Genomic DNA, 20,034 nt, shown 5'->3' with positions numbered 1-20,034 from the left:
ATTTGAAAGCACTTTTAGTAGTGCTTTACAATTTCTAAATTGCCTAACCACTTTCAAATCGGCATCCCTATTTTAGGCACATCATTATAGGTGAAAGTGTTTTAAAAAATAGTGAAAATAACTGATCTACAAGCTCACAATGTGTCGCGATATAGTAGGCCCAGGGCGTATAGTGCCCCAAAAATATCCATAATCGTAGCGAGCACAAATATTGTGTGCATAATGTTTGCAATTTCAAAGGAGAGAAGAAAATCACATAGTTACTTAAGCAAAGCCTATTATTCTGCTTTATGAACCCAATTTCAAAGTATAGTGCTAATGGTACCCAAAGATGTTATTAGGGTGCAATTATGAGCATGCAATCAGAACTTGGAAACTGTGACAAGTAATCGCACAGGAATTGATTTTTGAGAGGAGAGAGAGAGAGTGGGATGGTGCAGTATGCATAATGCACATTTATCATGATGTCCTTTTACCTCATTTTATTAAAAGAAATTGGGTTTGCAGTTGCACAATGACTGTGCATGTACAGCCATATACTAGTAGTAATAGTAGTGTTGTTTTCATGTTTTAATAACAGTATCTGGAGCCATTGTTTAACCACTTAAACAATATACTTTTACTGGGGACCCCACAGCGATCTTTATTGGAAATAGCCGATCTACAAGCTCACAAATGCTCCCATTGCGACGCATTGTGAGCTTGTACATCTGCAATTTTTGCAGAATCTTCACCTATTTTCGCCGAACGCTTGCCAATTATGAGTTATGACATGCCCATGCAGAATAGTGACACTAGGTTTCATGTGGTTAACCCATTAAGACTTTTAAAAAACTTATGTTGCTATAATATCAGTGGTTTTCAAACTTTTTCATCTCAAGGACCCCCGAAATGATATGTAGTTGGCCTCGGACCCCCGTCTCAAAATATGTAGTTCCCGGGACCCCCAGAAGGAAAGATTTGAGTTACAAATGTTCGCTTTTAAAAAAATATATATATTCAAAGATTTGCACAAATGTTCACGATTTTCCAAAAATAGCAGATATACAAGCTCATAGCACGCCACCGAGTGCCGCGCTATGAGCTTGCATATCTGCTATTTTTGAATAGCCAAAGTATAAAATAATGGTTAAAGTGGTTAAAATCTAAAATGACAGATGCTTTCCCGGTCTTAATGGGTTAAGGCCCTGCATCCCACCAATGCTCGCTGCAGCACAGAAGCACATACTGTACTGTAGTGGTGATTTGCTCTATGGCTGTGTGCTGTTGATTTGAAACCCAAAGGTATACAGGTCATTTGCAGGAGGAATGTAAGCAGGCTTTGGTCTTCAATCCACACAGCTCGCTCCTTCTCTCTCCCTAATTGGTTTTATTTTGAAACAGGGAGACTTTAACAATTCAATTGTGTACTGTGCACGCATGTGAGCACACACACACACACACACACTGAAACACACACACACTCGCGCACGCACGTACATACACACATACATACACACACAGATATATATTTGCTTGGATCCTTCAATGTAAATGAATTCCAGTTTGAACAATATATATATATATATATATAACAATATAATAGGTTTTATACCTATCAGAGAAGTTTTCACACAGAGTAGCAAAGTTTGATTAGGTTTGCTTTCCTTCTGGTACAACAGTGTCAATCATGAAGTTCTAGAGAAAGCACAGATGGTGCTACGGACCCACAATTTTATTTAATAGGAGACAGCTGCATCAGTTTTCGTTTAACAGGTATAGTCTGCAAAAACCCACTGTAAACGCACTTCCAGACAGAAGAGGTGATCATTCACAATCCCAGTGTCCCAGTTCTTTGGATGAACCAAAGAATGAATCCTGGCATTATGTGTAATCACTGAACATATCTTTCATCTTCATTTTGTTGCAAATGGACTGCATTTATGTAGTGCTTTTTCTAGTCTATCTGACGACTCAAATGTACTTTTACAATGTGCTTCACATTCACCCATTCACGCACACAGCTACAGTACATATTACGTGTTCTATGCGGTACACATTCACACACCAACGGTGGAGGCAATCATGCAAGGCACCAACCTGCTCGTCGGTTCAATATCTTCCTCAAGAACACTTCCAACTCCCAGACTTTACACACATTTTACGTTATTTGCATTACTAACCCATTAAGACCGGGAAAGCCATGGGTCATTTTAGATTTCTTTGGGCTATACAAAAATAGCAGATATACAAGCTCATAGCGTGGCACAGAGTGCCATGCTGTGAGCTTGTAGATCTGCTATTTCTTTTTTTAATCGTGACATTTTTGGCAGATCTTTGAATTTATATATTTTTTAAAGTAAATTTTTTACTCAAATCTTGGCTTCTGGGGGGGGGGGGGATCCCTGGAACGACATATTTTGAGATGGGGTCCGCGGCCAAATACATATAATTTTGAGGGTCATTGACATGAAAATGTTTGACTACCACTGATATAGAAACATAGGTTTTACCACGGTTCTCCGTTTACTACTCACTATGGGATATCAGCGCCCTCAGGCGATGAGACAGAGCAACACACACGCTCCCGGTGCCAATACTGATTGGCTAAGGGTATGTCACGAGTCCGGAAGACCCGGGAGTATAAAGCTCCCTCGTGACGTAGGCTCTTCCTCTTTTCTCCACTCTGCAAGCGAATGCGCAGAAATTCACACACAAGAAGCAAGACATTTTACAACTTAACCCAAAGCGGGAATACAGAGTATTTCCCCACGGGAAAATCCTTGCGAAAAATTACGTTTTCTCCCGGAACTTATTTAAGTATTATTGACTATCCTCTCAGTTTTCCTCTTTTCCTGGTCCTTGAATTAGCCGGTAGCTTTTTCATTCATTCAGCGGCTAGGCTACTGGTAGCAGCTAGCTAGGTGCTACTAGCCAAGTTAGGCCGCTGTGTTTCCAGACCAGGAATGGAACCACCGAGGACCTGCGGACGACCGAGCTGTAGCCTCCTCGTCGCCGCAGACGACCCCCACCGCGTCTGTATCTACTGCCTGGGGGTCGACCATGCGCTCACCGCTAAGGAGCGCCAGGGCGAGAGGGACGAGTGCCAAGGGTGCTCGTCCTTCACAAGCCAGCAGCTCGACGCCCGGCTGGACAGGGTAGAGACCCTGGTCCGCTGGGTCAGGGAAAACTCAGCCGGAGCTTCCGCCGCCACCGGCACAGGGACCCCAGGAGTGCCGCCCGAGAAGACACTCATGGGACCCCCACCGGTGCCGACGCCGAAGATGAGGCGGCTAGCGGCGACGACGCTGACGCCACCCTCCGCCGCTGCCGCTGCGCATATATCGCCGCCGCAGCTAACTAGCAGCGCCTCCACCTCCCCCCGTCGACACTACGACTGGGCTGCTTCGCTGGCCAACAGCGAGGAGTCACTGGCCTTCGAGGAGCTGGAGGACGAGTTGGACCTCGCGTCTTACCAGGAGGTCCAAGAGGTGTCCATGGCGAGCGCCGACGGGGTAGGCGAAAACCCCGAAACCGTCGAAGAAGTGGTCGTCGAACCGGTAACGGCGGTGTTCAAGCGGGCCATCGCCAGGTGCGGTTTGGTGCAGCCCGTGGAGAGCCGCAACGCCACCGCTACTGCAGTAGGTTTCCAGGGCTTGGAGGCTCCACCAACACGGGTGGTGGAGTCCAAGAAGCTCCCTGAAGCAATGGGGTTCAAGACGGCCTTGATGAGCTCCTGGGGGGATCATCAAGACCCGCAAAGGCTAGCCTTCCCCATCGACCTAATCTCCGCCAGGGACCTGGGGCTGATCGAAGTCCCTCCGATGGACCCGGTGCTGGCAGAAGGACTGGAGGACATGCAGTCAGGTACGGTGGTGCTTGGGGGCGCCACACCGTCCTTCTACAATGAAGAATTGAGAAAATCCTCCGCGGCGTTGAAAAAGACCTACGCCACGGCCGGACAGGTCGCAAAGACCCTCAACGCCGTCACCATCCTCCAGGGCTCCTCTGCCGTGCGGCTCGCGGAGCTGAAGGAAAAATGGGGCGATGACGCGAAGGAGCTGCATCGCTTGAACCAGCTCACCATCTCCTGCACCCAACACGCCATTAATTGGACCGGCCGGGTGTTGGACGACTGCGCGACCATCGAGAGGGTGCGGTGGCTCGACCTCGCCACCTTCACAAAAGTCGCGCAGAAAATCGACGCAAAAAAGAAGCTGCTGGCCCTTCCACTCACAGCAGGTAACCTCTTCTGCGGGGCAGAAAAGTACCTGAAGGACTCCACGGAGTCGGCGAGGGCCCGGAAAGAGGCAGCGGCGGGTCTTTTGGCCCCGAGGTCTCCCCAACCTGGCAGACCCCGCCAGGAGAGGTCTGCCTTAAGGGGGAGACTCTCCTCGCCTCGCCAATCCAGCGCCAGCGGCAGCTCCCGCAACTCCTCAGCCCGTCCCACCAGAGTGGAAGGGCCCATGTCGCTGGGAGTCGGCGACGTCCGTCGCAAGGACCTCCGCTCCCCCCCTCCCCCTTCTTCCCCCAGATCCACTCGACGCGGCGGCGGGAGAGGACGTGGTCGCGGGCAGCGTGTTTGACATTTGCCCCCCGGTGTTACCGGTTGTTCGGCTGCCCCCCCCACATCCACACGGATGGAGTGGGGGGGGATTAGCCCCCCTGGTCACCTCGGGAAAAAGACTTGGCCTTTTCATGGCCCCGACGGAAAACAAGCGACAGAAAGTAACAGTGTTACAGAGCCAGGCCTCTGCTGTTTTAACTTGTCCACATGTTGTTTGCCAGGGTGTTTGTGTGTCAAGTGTGTTTCAAATAAATGTTCTGAAAAATACAAAACCTCTCATTCTTTCACCCGCCTCAGAGCGGCGATGCGGAGGGACCCCCCTTGGGGGGGCCCCTCCGTATCAATGCCCTCCAACCATAAGCCCACAGCGCTTGGACAGTCCCTTTGGAGACTGTCCAAGCGCTGCTGGGATGAATATTGTGCATGCTATGAACAAGACAAAGGTATTAAATCCATTGCTAATTCTAAACGCCAATGTACAAGGGTCACTCCAAAATTTCCATTTTTACCATCCATCCAGCAGAGGGCGCCAGAGGCCCACTGTGAAAAGGAAGGTTTACAAAATGGCGGCGCGGGCCGAGGGTCACCCCAATGTTTACAGCCTGCCGTGCACCGTGTCACGCCAGCCTCTGGAGGGCAACAGAGTGCCTCCGTCAGTAGAGGCGGATCCGTCGCTTCCTTTAGTCAGGCCGAGGGGCCTAGACAAGATGGCGGCGGACCTTGTAGGCAACAAGGGGATAGTGTGGAACACTTCCGCACTAGGCCACGTGATCTCTTCACGCAGAACGTCAGGATCGACGCGACCTCCTTTGTCTCTAGCGAGCTCCACAGCTGTAGCTCCGCTGAGCAGAGTTTTAGCGTCTCCGGTTCCCATGGTCACGGTTTCACGACCAGTGAAACTAACGATGGCAGCATCCAGCAACAAGCCTCTCGCTCAATGCTTGGATCAATGGAAACTTTGCAAGCCGTCCCCTTGGGTGCTGCGCACCGTTCACAAGGGTTACAGACTGCAGTTTGCCAGGAAGCCGCCCATGACAGACAAGGTATTGTACACTCGAGCGTCGGGCCAAGCGGCCAAAACCTTAAGAGAGGAGGTAGCCTCCCTTCTAGACAAGGGCGCGATAAAGAAATTATCTCCGGATCAGAACCGTCTGGGGTTCTATTCGGAATATTTTCTGGTGAAAAAGAAAGGGGCGTAAGACCCATATTGAATCTGAAGGGACTCAACAGGTTCCTGGAGGTTTTTCATTTTCAAATGCTAACGACCGTGAAGTTATTACGCACGGTGCGTCAGGGCGACTGGTGGACAAGTATCGATCTGAAAGATGCTTACTTCCACATCCCAATTTATCCCCGCACAGAAAATTCCTGCGCTTCGGCTTCGAAGGGGAAGTGTACGAGTACATGGTTCTCCCTTTTGGTATGTCGTTGAGCCCACGGGTGTTTGTGAAGTGTACCAACGCGGCCATTGCTCCACTACGGAGACAGGGAATCCGTCTGTCGACCTACATCGACGACTGGTTGATAGCCGCAGGCTCGGAGGAGGAGGTGGCACGGCACACGGCCGTGGCCATCTCCCATCTGACGTCACTGGGTTTCACAATCAACGTCAAGAAGAGCGTTTTGGTTCAGTCCCAGCGGGCCACCTTCCTGGGAATCTCGCTGGACTCGAACACGCTCAGGGCACGTCTATCCAAGGAGAGGACAGACAGCGTTTTGGCTTGTGTGAGATCTTTCCGCCTGGGGCGGAAGGTTACTTACAAACAATGCATGCAAGCAGTAGGTCTCATGGCCTCAGCCATTCACTTAATCCGCTTAGGCAGGCTCTACATGAGACCCGCTCAGAGGTGGCTGAGGGCCCTTCGGATCCCACCCACCTCAGGTCGTCGGCTTGTGATGGTGTCTCCATGGTGTGTGGAGGCACTCAGACCATGGTCACTGGCAGCCTTTCTGTCCCAGGGGGTCAGTATAGGAGCTGTGATTTCGTGGAAAGTCATCACCACGGACGCCAGTTTGACTGGGTGGGGTGCCGTCCACGAGGGCAGGTGGACCAGGGGACTGTGGGATCCGACACTGCAGTCGGCTCACATCAACTACCTGGAACTGCTGGCGGTTTTCCTCGCTCTGAAACATTTCGAGGCACAGATCTTGGGTTGTCATGTCGCGGTCAGAACGGACAATACGACAACCATGTGTTTTATCAACAAGCAGGGAGGCTTGACCTCCCTGGTGTTGGATGGTCTAGCACGCAAGATAACGTTTTGGTGCGAGTCACGGCTCGCGTCCATACGGGCGTCTCATGTACCGGGCCTCCTGAACTTCGGAGCGGACTTGCTGTCCAGGGGCGGTCTCCGGTACGGGGAATGGTCACTCCACCCGGTAGTGGCGAAGGATATCTGGCGCAGATTCGGTCACCCACGGGTCGATTTGTTTGCCTCCGAAGAGAACGCGAAGTGTTATCGGTTCTTCTCAGTGAAGAGGGGGGACCGTTCCATGGGCATGGACACCTTGGCACACAGTTGGCCGAGCGAACTGCTTTATGCCTTCCCGCCAATGGAGTTGATCCTCCCCACCTTGGAGAGGGTCAGGCTCCAGGGGTTGTCGGTGTTGCTGGTGGCTCCAGCATGGGGCACGTGGAGGTCGGAGATAGCTCCGCTCCTTTACGATACGCCTCTGCCCCTCCCTCCCAGGGCAGACCTGGTGAGGCAGGGAGGGAACGAGCTGTTCCACGAGCGCCCTCAGGACCTAGACCTATGGGTTTGGCCCGTGAGAGGGCGAATTTGAATTCATGTGGCTTCCCCCCTGACGTGGTGGCTACCATCCAGGGTGCGAGGGCCATGTCCACAAGGGAAGCTTACGAGGTCAGATGGAATATGTTCGCATCTTGGTGTCTGGAGCAGTCACCAGTGGTGGTGGCTGTCCAGGCCCCGGTGGGCAGCATTCTTACTTTTCTACAGGGAAGGCTAAATCAGGGTTTATCCTTCTCGACGGTGAAAGTATATTTGGCTGCCATTTCGGCTTGCCACCTAGGTTTCGACGATGGCAAGACGGTGGGTCAGCATAACTTCGTGCGCCGTTTTAAGAACGGCGCCAGAAGAGCTAGACCGGTCAACAGGCCACTGTTCCCAGTCTGGGATTTGACGGTGGTGCTGGAGGCACTGTGCCGTCACCCGTTCGAGCCTTTTGAGTCTATGGACCTGAAGGTCATTAGTCTAAAAACGGTCCTTTTGGTGGCCCTGTCCACGGCTAAACGGGTCAGTGACTTGCATGCGCTCTCGGTGAGCCCGGAGTGCATGAATTTTCTGAACAACGACAGGAGGGTTTTGCTTAAACCAAACCTGGCGTTCGTTACAAAGACCGGGGTGGTGGCCCCAGATCCGGTTGAATTGGTGGCTTTTCATCCGCCTCCCTTCGCTTCGGCGGAGGACAGGCGGTTACATTGCCTCTGCCCGGTGAGAGCCTTGAAGCTCTATTGCCAGAGGACGGCGGCCAGTCGCTCATCGACACAACTCTTTGCCTCTTTTGGCGTGGGGGTTCAGAGGAAGGCGGTCACCAAAGCGACGCTTTCTAGATGGATCCGTGATGCCATTAAGCTGGCTTATGTGAGTAGTGGTGTCCCTGTCCCGGGGGGTCTAAGGGCCCACTCTACTAGAGGCATGGCTACGTCCTGGGCTCTCTACAAGGGAGCTTCGATCCAGGAGATTTGTGCGGCTGCAAATTGGTCGTCACCGTCGACTTTTGCGGCCTTTTACAGTCTGGACGTGGCGGCGTCATCAATGGCGCACGTGTGGCTGCTGCCTCCAGGTCAGTGGAGGTTAGGGAGTAGGCTTGGGGCCTTTTCTCCGTATCTTCCGACTTCCTCTTTAGGTTTCCTTGGGACCAGCAGGGCTGTGTCTTGGGGATAGGGCCCTGCTCCTCATTATTATGAGGCGGACTGTGTCTGCCTGTTAGTGAATAAGGCAGACTCTAGAGTTTGTCAGGGCCTACTCTTGTTATCTATCCCGCACCCCAGCCCGGTGGGCTGGGGGGGCGCCCAGGGGCCGTGAGGTCGTGGACCTATGGCCTGGGGGTCTTAGGTCACGTCCCCCCCGGACGTGACCTAGGAGCTGAGGGGCGTGCGGGGTTGTCAGGGTTGTGTGGCTCATTACCTCAAAGGGGGTTTATGAATCCCATAGTGAGTAGTAAACGGAGAACCGTGGTAAAACTAGAGGTTACGAATGTAACCCCGGTTTTAGTAGGTTCGGAGTTTACTACTCACCAGACACCCCTTTCTGTGCGCATTTGGCATGCAGAGAGGAGAATGTTAAGAGGAAGAGCCTACGTCACGAGGGAGCTTTATACTCCCGGGTCTTCCGGACTCGTGACATACCCTTAGCCAATCAGTATTGGCACCGGGAGCGTGTGTGTTGCTCTGTCTCATCGCCTGAGGGCGCTGATATCCCATAGTGAGTAGTAAACTCCGAACCTACTAAAACCGGGGTTACATTCGTAACCTCTAGTTTTTCAGAAAACTGTTAGAATCGTATCTCAGGTCTTAGGGCACGGCCCCACAGCACTTTTATTTTACCTCTGGGGGGAAATCTGCCAATGCTTTGTCAATGCAAATGCGTGGATTCATGGTCTTGCGCATTTTTTCCAAGAATCCACGCATTTGCGGATTCCGCCCCAGAGATAAAATAAAAGTGCGGTGGGGCCGTGCGCTTAATGGGTTAATGCGAATCTTCAAAAACTTTCTGCAGCAAATGTAAAATCCATATGATATTGTTTTAGTTTTTTATACTTAAATTAACTTGGGAAAAGATGAGTAGGCTCAGTTTGACAGAGTGACAGGCTCAGAAACAAAAATCAAAGATATGAATGCGCGAGGCTTCGCTCTCCTCGCCAGTATCCAGTAACCCCTTATTTGAATTAAAATAAGCGACCACTGAGAAGCTATATTGAATTTCCTTCTGCAATTACGTGACTCCATGGGCCTGCAGCCTATTAGTAAGCCGGGGGTATATCTGCCCTGTGGATTGAGATCAGGTTGTCTGTCACAAAGTTGTCACAGTGAGAAATGAGACTATTGGCGTTGACTACCCCCCACTCTTATTCATTCACAGAAGATTAGTACAGAAGACATGTTGGCAGATTTTAAGTCAGAGCGGACGATATTGTTATTGGATGGGATTTGGAAATCTCCAGAGAAATTTGATGAAGGCTTTATAATAATGTACTGGAGCTGAAGGATTGTGACTGGAACTATCGAAACTTCCTTATTTTCTTTTTCTAATTGAAAATTAGCATGTATGCTAAAACACTCAATCAACACATCTGTTTTTTTGTGTAATTGTGATGTCCATGTCAAATAAACATAAATCTAATCCAATCCGATCAGTTTGGGATGAATGTGAACAGCCTCCCTGCCGCAGCAGCTTTTGAAGGGGGCTATATTTGAAGTGCTTTTGTCTGATGCCATTACTGACACAGCGAGGGAAATGGTGTGGGCTTCATATGTGATCATACTAGTTCAGCCAAGTAATTATTATTATTATTATTATTGTCTCCGCCAGGCCGAAGGCTTTTCTGCATCGGGGGTTTGATATTACTCCTACAGATTTTGATTCAATCATCACGCAAATTGGTGCACATTATCTCTAAACCTTAGATGCCATTATCTCTGGCATCTAAGGTTTGCAGGCGTAGCCCGTTTTGAACCAAATGCCTCAAATCATAAACGCAGCATTTGATTGGTGTGAAACTTTGCATGCACATTCCCAACTAGGCCAAGGAAGAAATGCGCTACATGTTTCAAATTGGCCTCATGGTGGCTCTGTAACAGGACGATTCACGTGTTGGCCTATAACTTTTGAAACGTAGCTTATTCACCTGTTTCCTAGGCTGTGTGTTTTCCACTTCCTGTCGATTTCATTGGATATCATTGGTCATCTGACCAGTTTCATTGGATTTCATTGGATCAAATTGACAGGAAGTGGAAAACACACAGCCTAGGAAACAGGTGAATACAATCAAAATTACTTACTTAATTATTATCATTATGGAACTCCCATCAGTTAGAAACACTCCCAGTAGGCCAAGGAAGAATCTCCATTCACATTGTCCTGGTATAGCGCCACCAGGAGGTACATTTTTGCTTTTATCATTATTTATTCATTTTTCCTATGGGCATGAACATCCTCTGCCAAGATGCAGGCTTTTCTGCATCAGGGTTTTGTCTTGCTGAGGGTTAAAGGAGACGCTTCTAGGATGTCGGTTCACTGCTTCTGCCCTCAGTGACAGTGACGATAAGCCTGACTTAGACTGTCGTCAGAGCTGTTTACAAGTAAACATCTCACATAGGACTCAAGGCGCAGGATGAAGCGCTGTCAAGTATTGTGTGTGTGTGTGTGCGTGTGTGTGTGTGTGTGTGTGTGTGTGTGTGTGTGTGTGTGTGTGTGTGTGTGCGTGCGTCATAGCATTGTGTTTTTGAGAGTGTGCGTGTCTGTGAGTGTATCCATTTGTACAGATGTTAATTTGTGTGTTTGTGTGACCTCCTTTGGCCTAATAAGCAAAGTGCCTCCAGACACGTCCTCCCTTGGCTGTCAGCTACAATAACAGCTTAGCGCCCTGAGCGTGAGACTACAAACGCCTCGGTGTGTCTGGCAGTGCACCAGGCAAGGCTTATGTCTAAAAGAGCTGACAACCCCCAAGCCCCCCCCCCCCCATGTGTCCCCCTTCATCTTCCTCAAAACACCCCCTAACCTCCTCTTCCTCTCGACTCTGCTTTCCGTGAAGCTAAACTGTCGTCCGTGGAAAGCAGCAACTGCATGTGCAGGACGCCGTGCAACATGACGCGCTACAACAAGGAGCTGTCCATGGTCAAGATCCCCAGCAAGACGTCAGCGCGCTACCTGGAGAAGAAGTTCAACAAGTCCGAGAAGTACATCACGTGAGTGGATCTCTCTCTGTGTATCAGTCAACACTGAGTAGAAAGACAGATATTAAGACCTGAGCCCAATTCTACAAATGCCTTCTAAACCAGTAGTTCTCAAACTTTGTGATTTGTGCAAAAATCTAAAATGGCACAGATGCTTTCCCAGTTTTAATGGGTGACAAAGAGGTGTGCTTGACAAAAAAATATGTATTTTCAACTGTCAAATACATTGTTTTTATCAAGCAAAACATTGTGTGACAAATATAACTTATTTTATAACTGAAAAAGGTGACAATACTCGTAGTCACTGTGCAGTATGTATGAGGCAGGCCTAACGATACATTATGCCTCTTTCAGAGATAACATCTTGGTCTTGGACGTGTTCTTTGAGGCTCTAAACTACGAGACCATTGAGCAGAAGAAAGCCTATGAGGTGGCAGGTTTACTGGGTAGGTTTTCCCTTGTTTTACCCCAAACAAATGAGCATCACGCATGAAATGCACAGAGCCAGTTCAGTCAGGGAACTCTTGGCAGTTGCCGGTGGTGGCCACTCTTCCATTCTCAACCAATCACACACAGTACACAATTCACTACCAGAGTGCCCCATTTTAACAGGGAAGAGTGCATTGCACATTTGTTTGATTGCTGCATTGTGCTGCTTCCACTGTCCAAAGGAGTGCTGCTCACCCTCTACCACCCCAGCCACCACCTGTTATCTGCTTTTATGTACTATGGAGGGAGGGAGATTCAGAATGCCTCCTGTTTGGTAGGGGAGACTCCCTGTATCTGACAGGTTATAGAGCACAGAGAGTGCTGAAAATCTGATCCATTCAGCGCCCAAACCAAATCATTTTTTTTAAATTAATATTATATATCCATTAAAATATTTTAATTCAATTTGTGAGGTGTCCTGACTGAACTGTACCTCTCTCTTTCTCTGTCCTCCCTTACTTGTTTTTCCTCTAATTTCATCTCATTGTCTTTTCTTTCAATACATCCTTCTTTCTGTGGTCTTTCAGGTGATATTGGCGGTCAGATGGGTTTATTCATTGGAGCCAGCATCCTCACCATCCTAGAGCTGTTCGACTATGCTTATGAGGTCAGCATTAATACATACTCCTTACACACAAACACTTTCTCATATACCCCATTATTATCAACGCAATATGAAACTTTTGTTTCTTAGCAACTGTCTGGTTGGTTACCTATTAATGACAGCGAGAGCCCCATTTTGAAGGCTGAGAACATGAACAATGACAGCGACACAAAGGGCATGCATCTGAGAAGAGTGAGCTACATGATTAGCCTTTTCCCATTACCATGGCTTTACTGTTTGCATGCTGTTTAACAATTATCGTACAGCTTTCTCGTTCTGCTGAGCTACTAAAAGTCTTTGTCCTCACCTGGGGCTCTAGAAATACACATTAAAAGTCATTATCAAGGTGTTTTTCTCACGGCGCCGGTTAGAAATCCATGGGCATACAATACCAAATTCAAGACACTCGTGGACGAACGGTGCCTGCACAAATCGCTGTTGTTAGGCATGCAAATTTGTGTTGGTAAGCACATGTCGTAAGGCTGAAAGGTCACACCACTGCACCGCGGGCTTCAACATACATTATCAAGAATCAAGAAGGTTTATTTGACACTCATTCACACAGGTACAAGCAGCGAAATGTACAGGCAGGGCACACATTCCAACCTTCTGTAAAGAAAACATTAGCAGCAATGGGGGATGTGCCAACAGTGTGTGTGTGTGTGTGTGTGTGTGTGGGGGGGGGTCTTAATCCCCCAGCTCTGAAGACCCTCAGACACTTGCCAGTCCTTATTGACACAAACTTGTTTTTTCCTTTTGTCATAACAGGCAACGGGGAATAGCATTATGTCAGCGACAGTTTCTTTTTTTCTTTTTTTTTTCACATAATTTTTATTGAAGATTTCAGTTTTACAGGAGAATAAACAATGACAGAGGACTTCAAATTTTCTGTGAAACAAACAAACAAACGCACAAGACAGACACAAACCCCCCCACCCGGCCCTCACAAGATTGTAATTGACAATGTATTAAAAAGTACAGGAAAGAGGGCAAAAAGTGGAAAAGGAGAAAAAAAAAAAGACAAAAAACCTAAGAAAAAAAAATGAAAATGAAAAAACTCAGCCAAAAGAGTATCAAATTAGATGACATGACAGCTTGTGATATACAAACAAGGCACAGAGAAAGCTCAACCCACACTGTTCTCAAACACTTGAGGGGCCACCTCGAGCACGGGCTCCGTCACTGGAGACCGACCACCTATCCAACAGCGGTTGCCATATTTTCAGACCTTATCTTTTTTGATGATTGCATACCGAATTCTCTCCATGTGTAGGACATTGCCCAAGTCTCTAAGCCACTGCTGGAACAGAGGACTAGATTCAGATTTCCATTGTTGCAAAATTAAACGTTTGGCCAGCAGTGACCAGAATGTGTTTAGTTTTGAGCAGAACCAGAACTGGTGAGCAAGTGTGCCGGTCTCCTGTTTGCACTTATCACATAAGGGAGAGGTATTGGGATAAATGGCATGAAGCCTTGACTTCGAATAGTGTAGTCTGTGCACAACTTTGAACTGGACCAGGGTGTGTCTGGCATTTATAGAACTGGAATGTATTTTACCCAAAATTGACTCCCAAACATCTTCCGAAATTGTAATATCCAAATGTCAGCGACAGTTTCAACAGGAGAGTTCCTTTAGTGTCAACAAGTACCCCTGAAATGATTGTGAAGGTGTCATTTATTACAACTATTACAACATCATTATTTGAGCACTAAACCAAATTGCCCATACACCTGCTCAGTAAAGCAGGTTTTATTAGGACCATTGATAGCTGTCCTATGAATAGCAACTGTCTGCCCTTCTTACTTAACCAAATTTATAAATTTCAATACGATGTTGACGCTCGAAAGTGTATTCCGTCTTTTAGTTATAATATGAACTTGGAAAAACCTTGTCTTTCCATATTTCATATATTTCATATTTCATCCTTTGCACGAAAGAGCGAAAGTAGCAAAAATAGTCAGCTCACCACGCATTGTAATGTGACACATTATAAGCATGTAAATCTGCAGGCTTTTTTAACGTAAAAAAAACGTCCAACAGTTTCACCATAATGACATGCCAAAAATGGGGATAGCAGGTTTTATAAATATTTAACCGCGCTTGTGACTAAATAACTACTAGCGATGATTTACAATAATGATCTCCGGTCTACAGGTGGTTAAAGACAGACTGCTAGACCTCCTGAGTAGAGACGAAGAGGATGAGAGTCACGGAGAGGATGTGGTAAGACATCTATCACGGTTTTTGTTCCTCTTTCACACAGTGGGTCAACTTTGAACTCGGTCTCTCTGTCAGCCATGTTTTACTCTTCCTCGCTTAAAACCCCTGTCTGTCATTTCTGTCCCGTTTTCCCCTCAAGAGTTCCTGTGACCCGGTGGCCAACCACTCCGAGTCCATCAGCCACACTGTGACCGTCCCCCTTCAGACCACCCTGGGTACCCTGGAGGAGATCGCCTGCTGAGACCCCCGTTGCAGAGCCCCACCTACAACCGGAGCTCTCACCAGTGGGCCCGGCTGTCACTCGGTACCTCCAAGGTCACGCCGGAGGTACCTCACAGGAGAAAAGGACGACAGAGGGGGTTGTTCTTAAAGGACAGTTCCATTTGCTGTTCTCTGTCGCACCACCCGGGGCCCGTTGGCGTTAATGAGGACGAAAGAGCTGTCAGCTGGACCCTGTCTGCTTGCTCTGTCATCGTACTTTGCTGTCACAGGGCAGCATCCTCCCCTGGGCCACACAGGTCTAGACCTATTGGGAGAGGGCCTTGGTCTCCACAGACAGACTATATAGGCAGTTCTCTTTGGACTGTTTGGACTACACAGGACAGAAAACACAGTGCTCATATCAGCCCACTCTACTGCCAAATGTACTTTACCCTACCAGTGATGAACTGTCCAAACTGCATGCGTCAGTCTCTCTTGGATACGGTGTCGCTCTCTTTGCTGATGCGTGTTCCAGACTGCAGTGTCGCTTTACCGTACATGTGTGCCGTTTCGCTGTAACCCTCTTATCTTCAGAACAGGCCCCCGGGCCTCTAGAACTTAGAATGTACAGATGGAACACGCGGTTGTTTATTAAGGTCATAGTCTAGGTGATCCGGGCTAAACGCATCCATCTGAGAAGCTTTGTCTTTATTGATGAGTTTGTTTCTTCGCTGGATCGTTATTGTTTGAGGGGGGAAGGTTAAGCGCTGTGAGAGCATTATGGCTGTGCTTTGTCTACCAAAAACATGGTGTGAAATGAGATCTTTTGCAGCCTGTGCGGCATTTGTTTTCCCCACCCATCACATCATGCTTCAGTTTTCTTAAAGTGGTTTACTAAATGTTTGCAAAGTGAGTCCTGGGGCGCAACACTGTTTTCTACAGACATATTTATAGGGATGGCATACGCTTACTGTATCAGGGAAGTAAATTGTTTGCTTCTGGCTACTGCACCTTAGTAAAAAAAAGAAAAAAAGAAAAAATGTTCTCGGCCAAGTCAGTAAGGTGGACTGGCAAGACAAAGAAAACATAAACATGACTGACTGACTGTTTGTCTGCCAGACATGTAGAAAATGTTAGTGGTAAACATACCCAGGATGCAAGTGTATTATTTGGGACAGGTATTATTATCATAATCAAGAATCACATCATTATCACAAGAAGAGCCCACCACCACCCTCACCCCTGCTGCTCAGATAATTATCCCAACACTTTCATACCAATAATACTCATAATTAATATCAAAACAAGGATTATGGTAACAGCAGGGTGCAGCTTTGGCTATGGGCACAGTAATGTTATGATTTATATTGTTTTGGAGGATACAGGGTCTTCTGTATTTTGGTGTAAATATGAGTGTTTCGCTCCAAGTGAAAAAAGCAACAGAGGTACACGCTAAAATCCTCAGTGTTAATTTAAAATGAACAGTGATTATTATGCGCTGTACCCGGCAGACCTGGTCTAATCCAGGAGGACCAAATTCTACATCCCACGTTTCATAATAATGTTATCCCAGCATGGTCTCTGTCATCATAATGTACATTACAGGTAGGAATGAATTCAAGTGCTGTTTGACGTGGTGGTGGAAAAAGTACTCAAATGTTTTACTTAAGTAAAAGTATCAATACTGCAATGTAGAAGTACTCTGTTACAAGTAAAAGTCCGGAATTCAAAATTTACTTGAGTAAAAGTACAAAAGTATTGGTATCAAAATGTACTTAAAATACCAAAAGTAAAAGTACTAAAATGTTTGAAAATAGCAGATCTACAAGCTCACAACGCGTCGGTATGCGACGCGTTGTGAGCTTGTAGATCGGCCAGTTTCAAATAGCCTAGTTATTAAATAAGGCTAAAGTGAATCATGTATGTTTTATAATGTAATAATTTATATCTGCAAAGTAACTAGTAACTAACAATATTTGCCTCTGAGAAGTAGTGGAGTAGAAGTAAAAGTACAGAAAATTGGAAATACTCCAGTAAAGTAAAAGTACCTCAAAACTTTACTTAAGTACAGTACTTGAGTAAAATGTACTTAGTTACTTTCCACCACTGCTGTTTGAGTTATGATTTCCCGTCTGTGGTTGGACCTGCTGTCCCTGTGTATTCTCTCATCACGTTGTGTCCTCAGCTCAACCTGCGGGCCGCCGAGGCTCTCAATTACAATGACACTTGGTTGTTTGTTCTCTCTGTTTTGGCTTCAATTGTTATCGCAGGATGGCTTTTTCTCATTTTGTGATGCTGCATACCGTATGTGTTTTTAATGTGACGTGATTAAATGAAAAAAGTAATTATTTTGCACCGGCAGCGTCCTGTCATGGTCAGGTCACCTCTCTCGTACTTCCTTTGACACACGTCTACTGTCTATTTGTGGTTCAAAGAGAATTCAGCACCTACCTGGTAAATATCGTGTCGGGGGGAAACCTCGTATCTCCATATTTCGTGTTTTTATTGAATAGTTCAATGGTCACGCATTTCTCAAACTTTGAAAATAGCAAAAAATAGCCAATCTACAAGCTCACAATGTCTCACATTGTGACACGTTGTGAGCTTGGACATCTGCTATTGTCTCTATTTTTGAAAACTTTAAAAAAAAATCGCCTATAATTATACACAGCCAAAATAGGGACACCACCTTGACAGTGGTGAACCAATGATTGTAATTATATTATTTTACTTGCAACTAAATCTCATAATTTGATCCACTGGAACATGTTTTTCTTTTTTTCATTTCATGGAAATGTACAGCGTTGGACTTACAATATTTCCATCCAACAGTGACAACGTGTACCATATACAGTATGTGGGCTCTGAAAATAATTCCTCACCTGGCTGCTACAGTCATCAGCCAGACACCCGGATAAGATCACCGTGACAACTCTTGCAGAGAGGGTCTACTGGACAAGCAAACACTTGTCAGATAGAGATGTAGCATCTCAAGATCCAATTTCCTCCTGACATCTGTGCGCAGTGTGCACTTAATGTTGGATGACGCATCCTCTGTCTTCCTCACAGCTGGGACCAGTGGTGGAAAAAGTACTCAATTTTTTTTACTTAAGTAAAAGTATCAATACCACAATGAAGAAATACTGCTGTTACAAGTAAAAGTCCGGTGTTCAAAATGTACTTGAGTAAGAGTACAAAAGTATTGGCATCAAAATATACTTAAAGTACCAAAAGTAAAAGTACTCAGTTTGCAGTATGTTTCACAAGTTTGTCATGTATAAAAATCGTTTGAAGATAGCAGATCTGCAAGCTCACAACGTGTTGCAAAGCGCCGCGTTGAGAGCTTGTAAAGCGGCTATTTTCAAATAGCCAAAGTATTTATAGGGCTGAAGTGGTCATTTTAGGTTTTGTAATAATAATTAAAATCTAGAAAGCAACTAGTAACTAAATTTGTCAAATAATTGTAGTGGATTAAAAGTACATTTGCCTCTTAGTTATTGTGGAGTAGAAGCAAAAGTATTGAAAATTGGAAATACTCAAGTTAAGTAAAAAATAATACCTCAAAATTGTACTTAAGTACAGTACTTGAGTACATGTACTTAGTTACTTTCCACCACTGGCTGGAAGATCCACACCACAGCAAAGGGAACACACACACTTGAAACCTGATTCAACTCAACAGTCTGCAGCTGTGGACAGTAATGATGATGAGTATATTTTGTGAGTATCTGTACTTTACTTGGGTCTTAGTATTTTTGGATCCTTATGACTTTCACCCCTCTACATTTCAAAGATAAATATTTTTTGTTTTATTATTATTTTATTATATTTATTATTTTATAATTTTTTTACTTTTTTGACTCCACTACAATATAAGCCCTATTTCAAATATAGTGAAAATAACAGCTACAAGCTCACAACACCTCACATTGCAACGCTTTGTGATCGGCTATTTTCACTATTATCGAGATTTGTATGCATTGATATTAACAAGAAAATGTACTTTGTAATCTGTGCTTTTGAATACTTAGCGATTATGACTGTTTATGACACCACCTCTAGTCAGGCTCTATTTCTTTTTTACTTCAGACACCCGAAAATTACATTATAACATTATAAACAAGATGGTAGTCAATGGATATAGACCTACAGTATGGTAGTTTGTTCTCAGCTTATTTCTTTATTCTTTATTAGGATCCCCATTAGCTTCCACAAAGTGGTCGCTAGTCTTCCTGGGGTCCACACAAAATGTCAACAATAAAGACAGACAATAGTTAAAAATGTGCTATATAACTAAAACAAAAAAGGCAAAACTGACAAAATATACTCAGCAAATAAGTCACTCTGCATATAAAACAGAGGCAACAATAACCAACATTATATCATCACAAGTACAGAGTATTCACAAATTGTGAAAAGTCCAAAGATTGTTGTTGCTGGCATGGGCCTTTGCTTTCTCACATCAGAGCTGAGCATAGGGAACTGTTAATTTGTTAAAGTTTGCCAATATAGAGCAAGATCACTAGTTGCAATCTTGTATATGTAAACCGGATGTAATTGGGCTTCAGCCTTATGGGAATGACATTTACACTAGAGATCTTGTGAGATGAAACTATGCTGCTGTGTTGAAAAGAGGAACACAAAAAACAAAGGGCCAATTTGCATAGTTGCATGACCCTTTTGACACATTTAGACCTAAGAAAGAAATCGTTATTTTCAACTGAAGAAAAGTAATTGACTCTTGATGCTGTAACTCTAGAGATGCTTATTCAAGGAGCATGCTCCTGAGACTATATCATTTTGCTGTTGTTTCTCAAGGTCAGACATGATAAACATTTTCATACATTGAGGCTCATTAACGCCTGCATTAATCATATAATATATTGAGTTGTGCTCGTTTTAGATCATGCATTTATTTAAAGATGTATTTATGCTCCCATTAGGCTTTGCAATGTCAGTCAGACATCAATGTTTGTAGATCAGAAAGAGAAAGTTACTGTTGTTCTGGAAACATGGACAGAGTAAGACAAAAAGATAATTGGAGAATAATAAACAAA

The 20,034-nt window shown here is 45.9% G+C and overlaps 1 protein-coding gene across 5 annotated transcripts in view; it reads left to right on the top strand.

Moving 5' to 3' along the window:
- The window catches only part of asic2 (acid-sensing (proton-gated) ion channel 2), a 454,275-nt gene that overhangs the window by 402,021 nt on the left and 32,220 nt on the right, over positions 1 to 20,034 (top strand). For 4 of the 5 annotated variants that reach the window (XM_080446000.1, XM_080446001.1, XM_080445998.1 and 1 more), the window contains 5 exons: positions 11,321 to 11,474; positions 11,817 to 11,908; positions 12,479 to 12,558; positions 14,711 to 14,779; positions 14,916 to 16,807. In XM_080446000.1, coding sequence (XP_080302126.1) covers positions 11,321 to 11,474; positions 11,817 to 11,908; positions 12,479 to 12,558; positions 14,711 to 14,779; positions 14,916 to 15,017 — 497 coding nt within the window. In that variant the 3' untranslated portion in view covers positions 15,018 to 16,807. Of the gene's footprint in view, positions 1 to 11,320; positions 11,475 to 11,816; positions 11,909 to 12,478; positions 12,559 to 14,710; positions 14,780 to 14,915; positions 16,808 to 20,034 lie in introns of those variants that run through there. The other variant, XM_080445999.1, reaches the window with a different exon arrangement.

The sequence above is a fragment of the Gymnoscopelus braueri genome, assembly GCF_963280865.1.
Source record: "Gymnoscopelus braueri genome assembly, chromosome: 13".
Classification (NCBI taxonomy): Eukaryota; Metazoa; Chordata; class Actinopteri; order Myctophiformes; family Myctophidae; genus Gymnoscopelus; species Gymnoscopelus braueri.
Note: the sequence above shows the minus strand (reverse complement) of the source record. Positions and strands in the feature narration are given on the sequence as shown.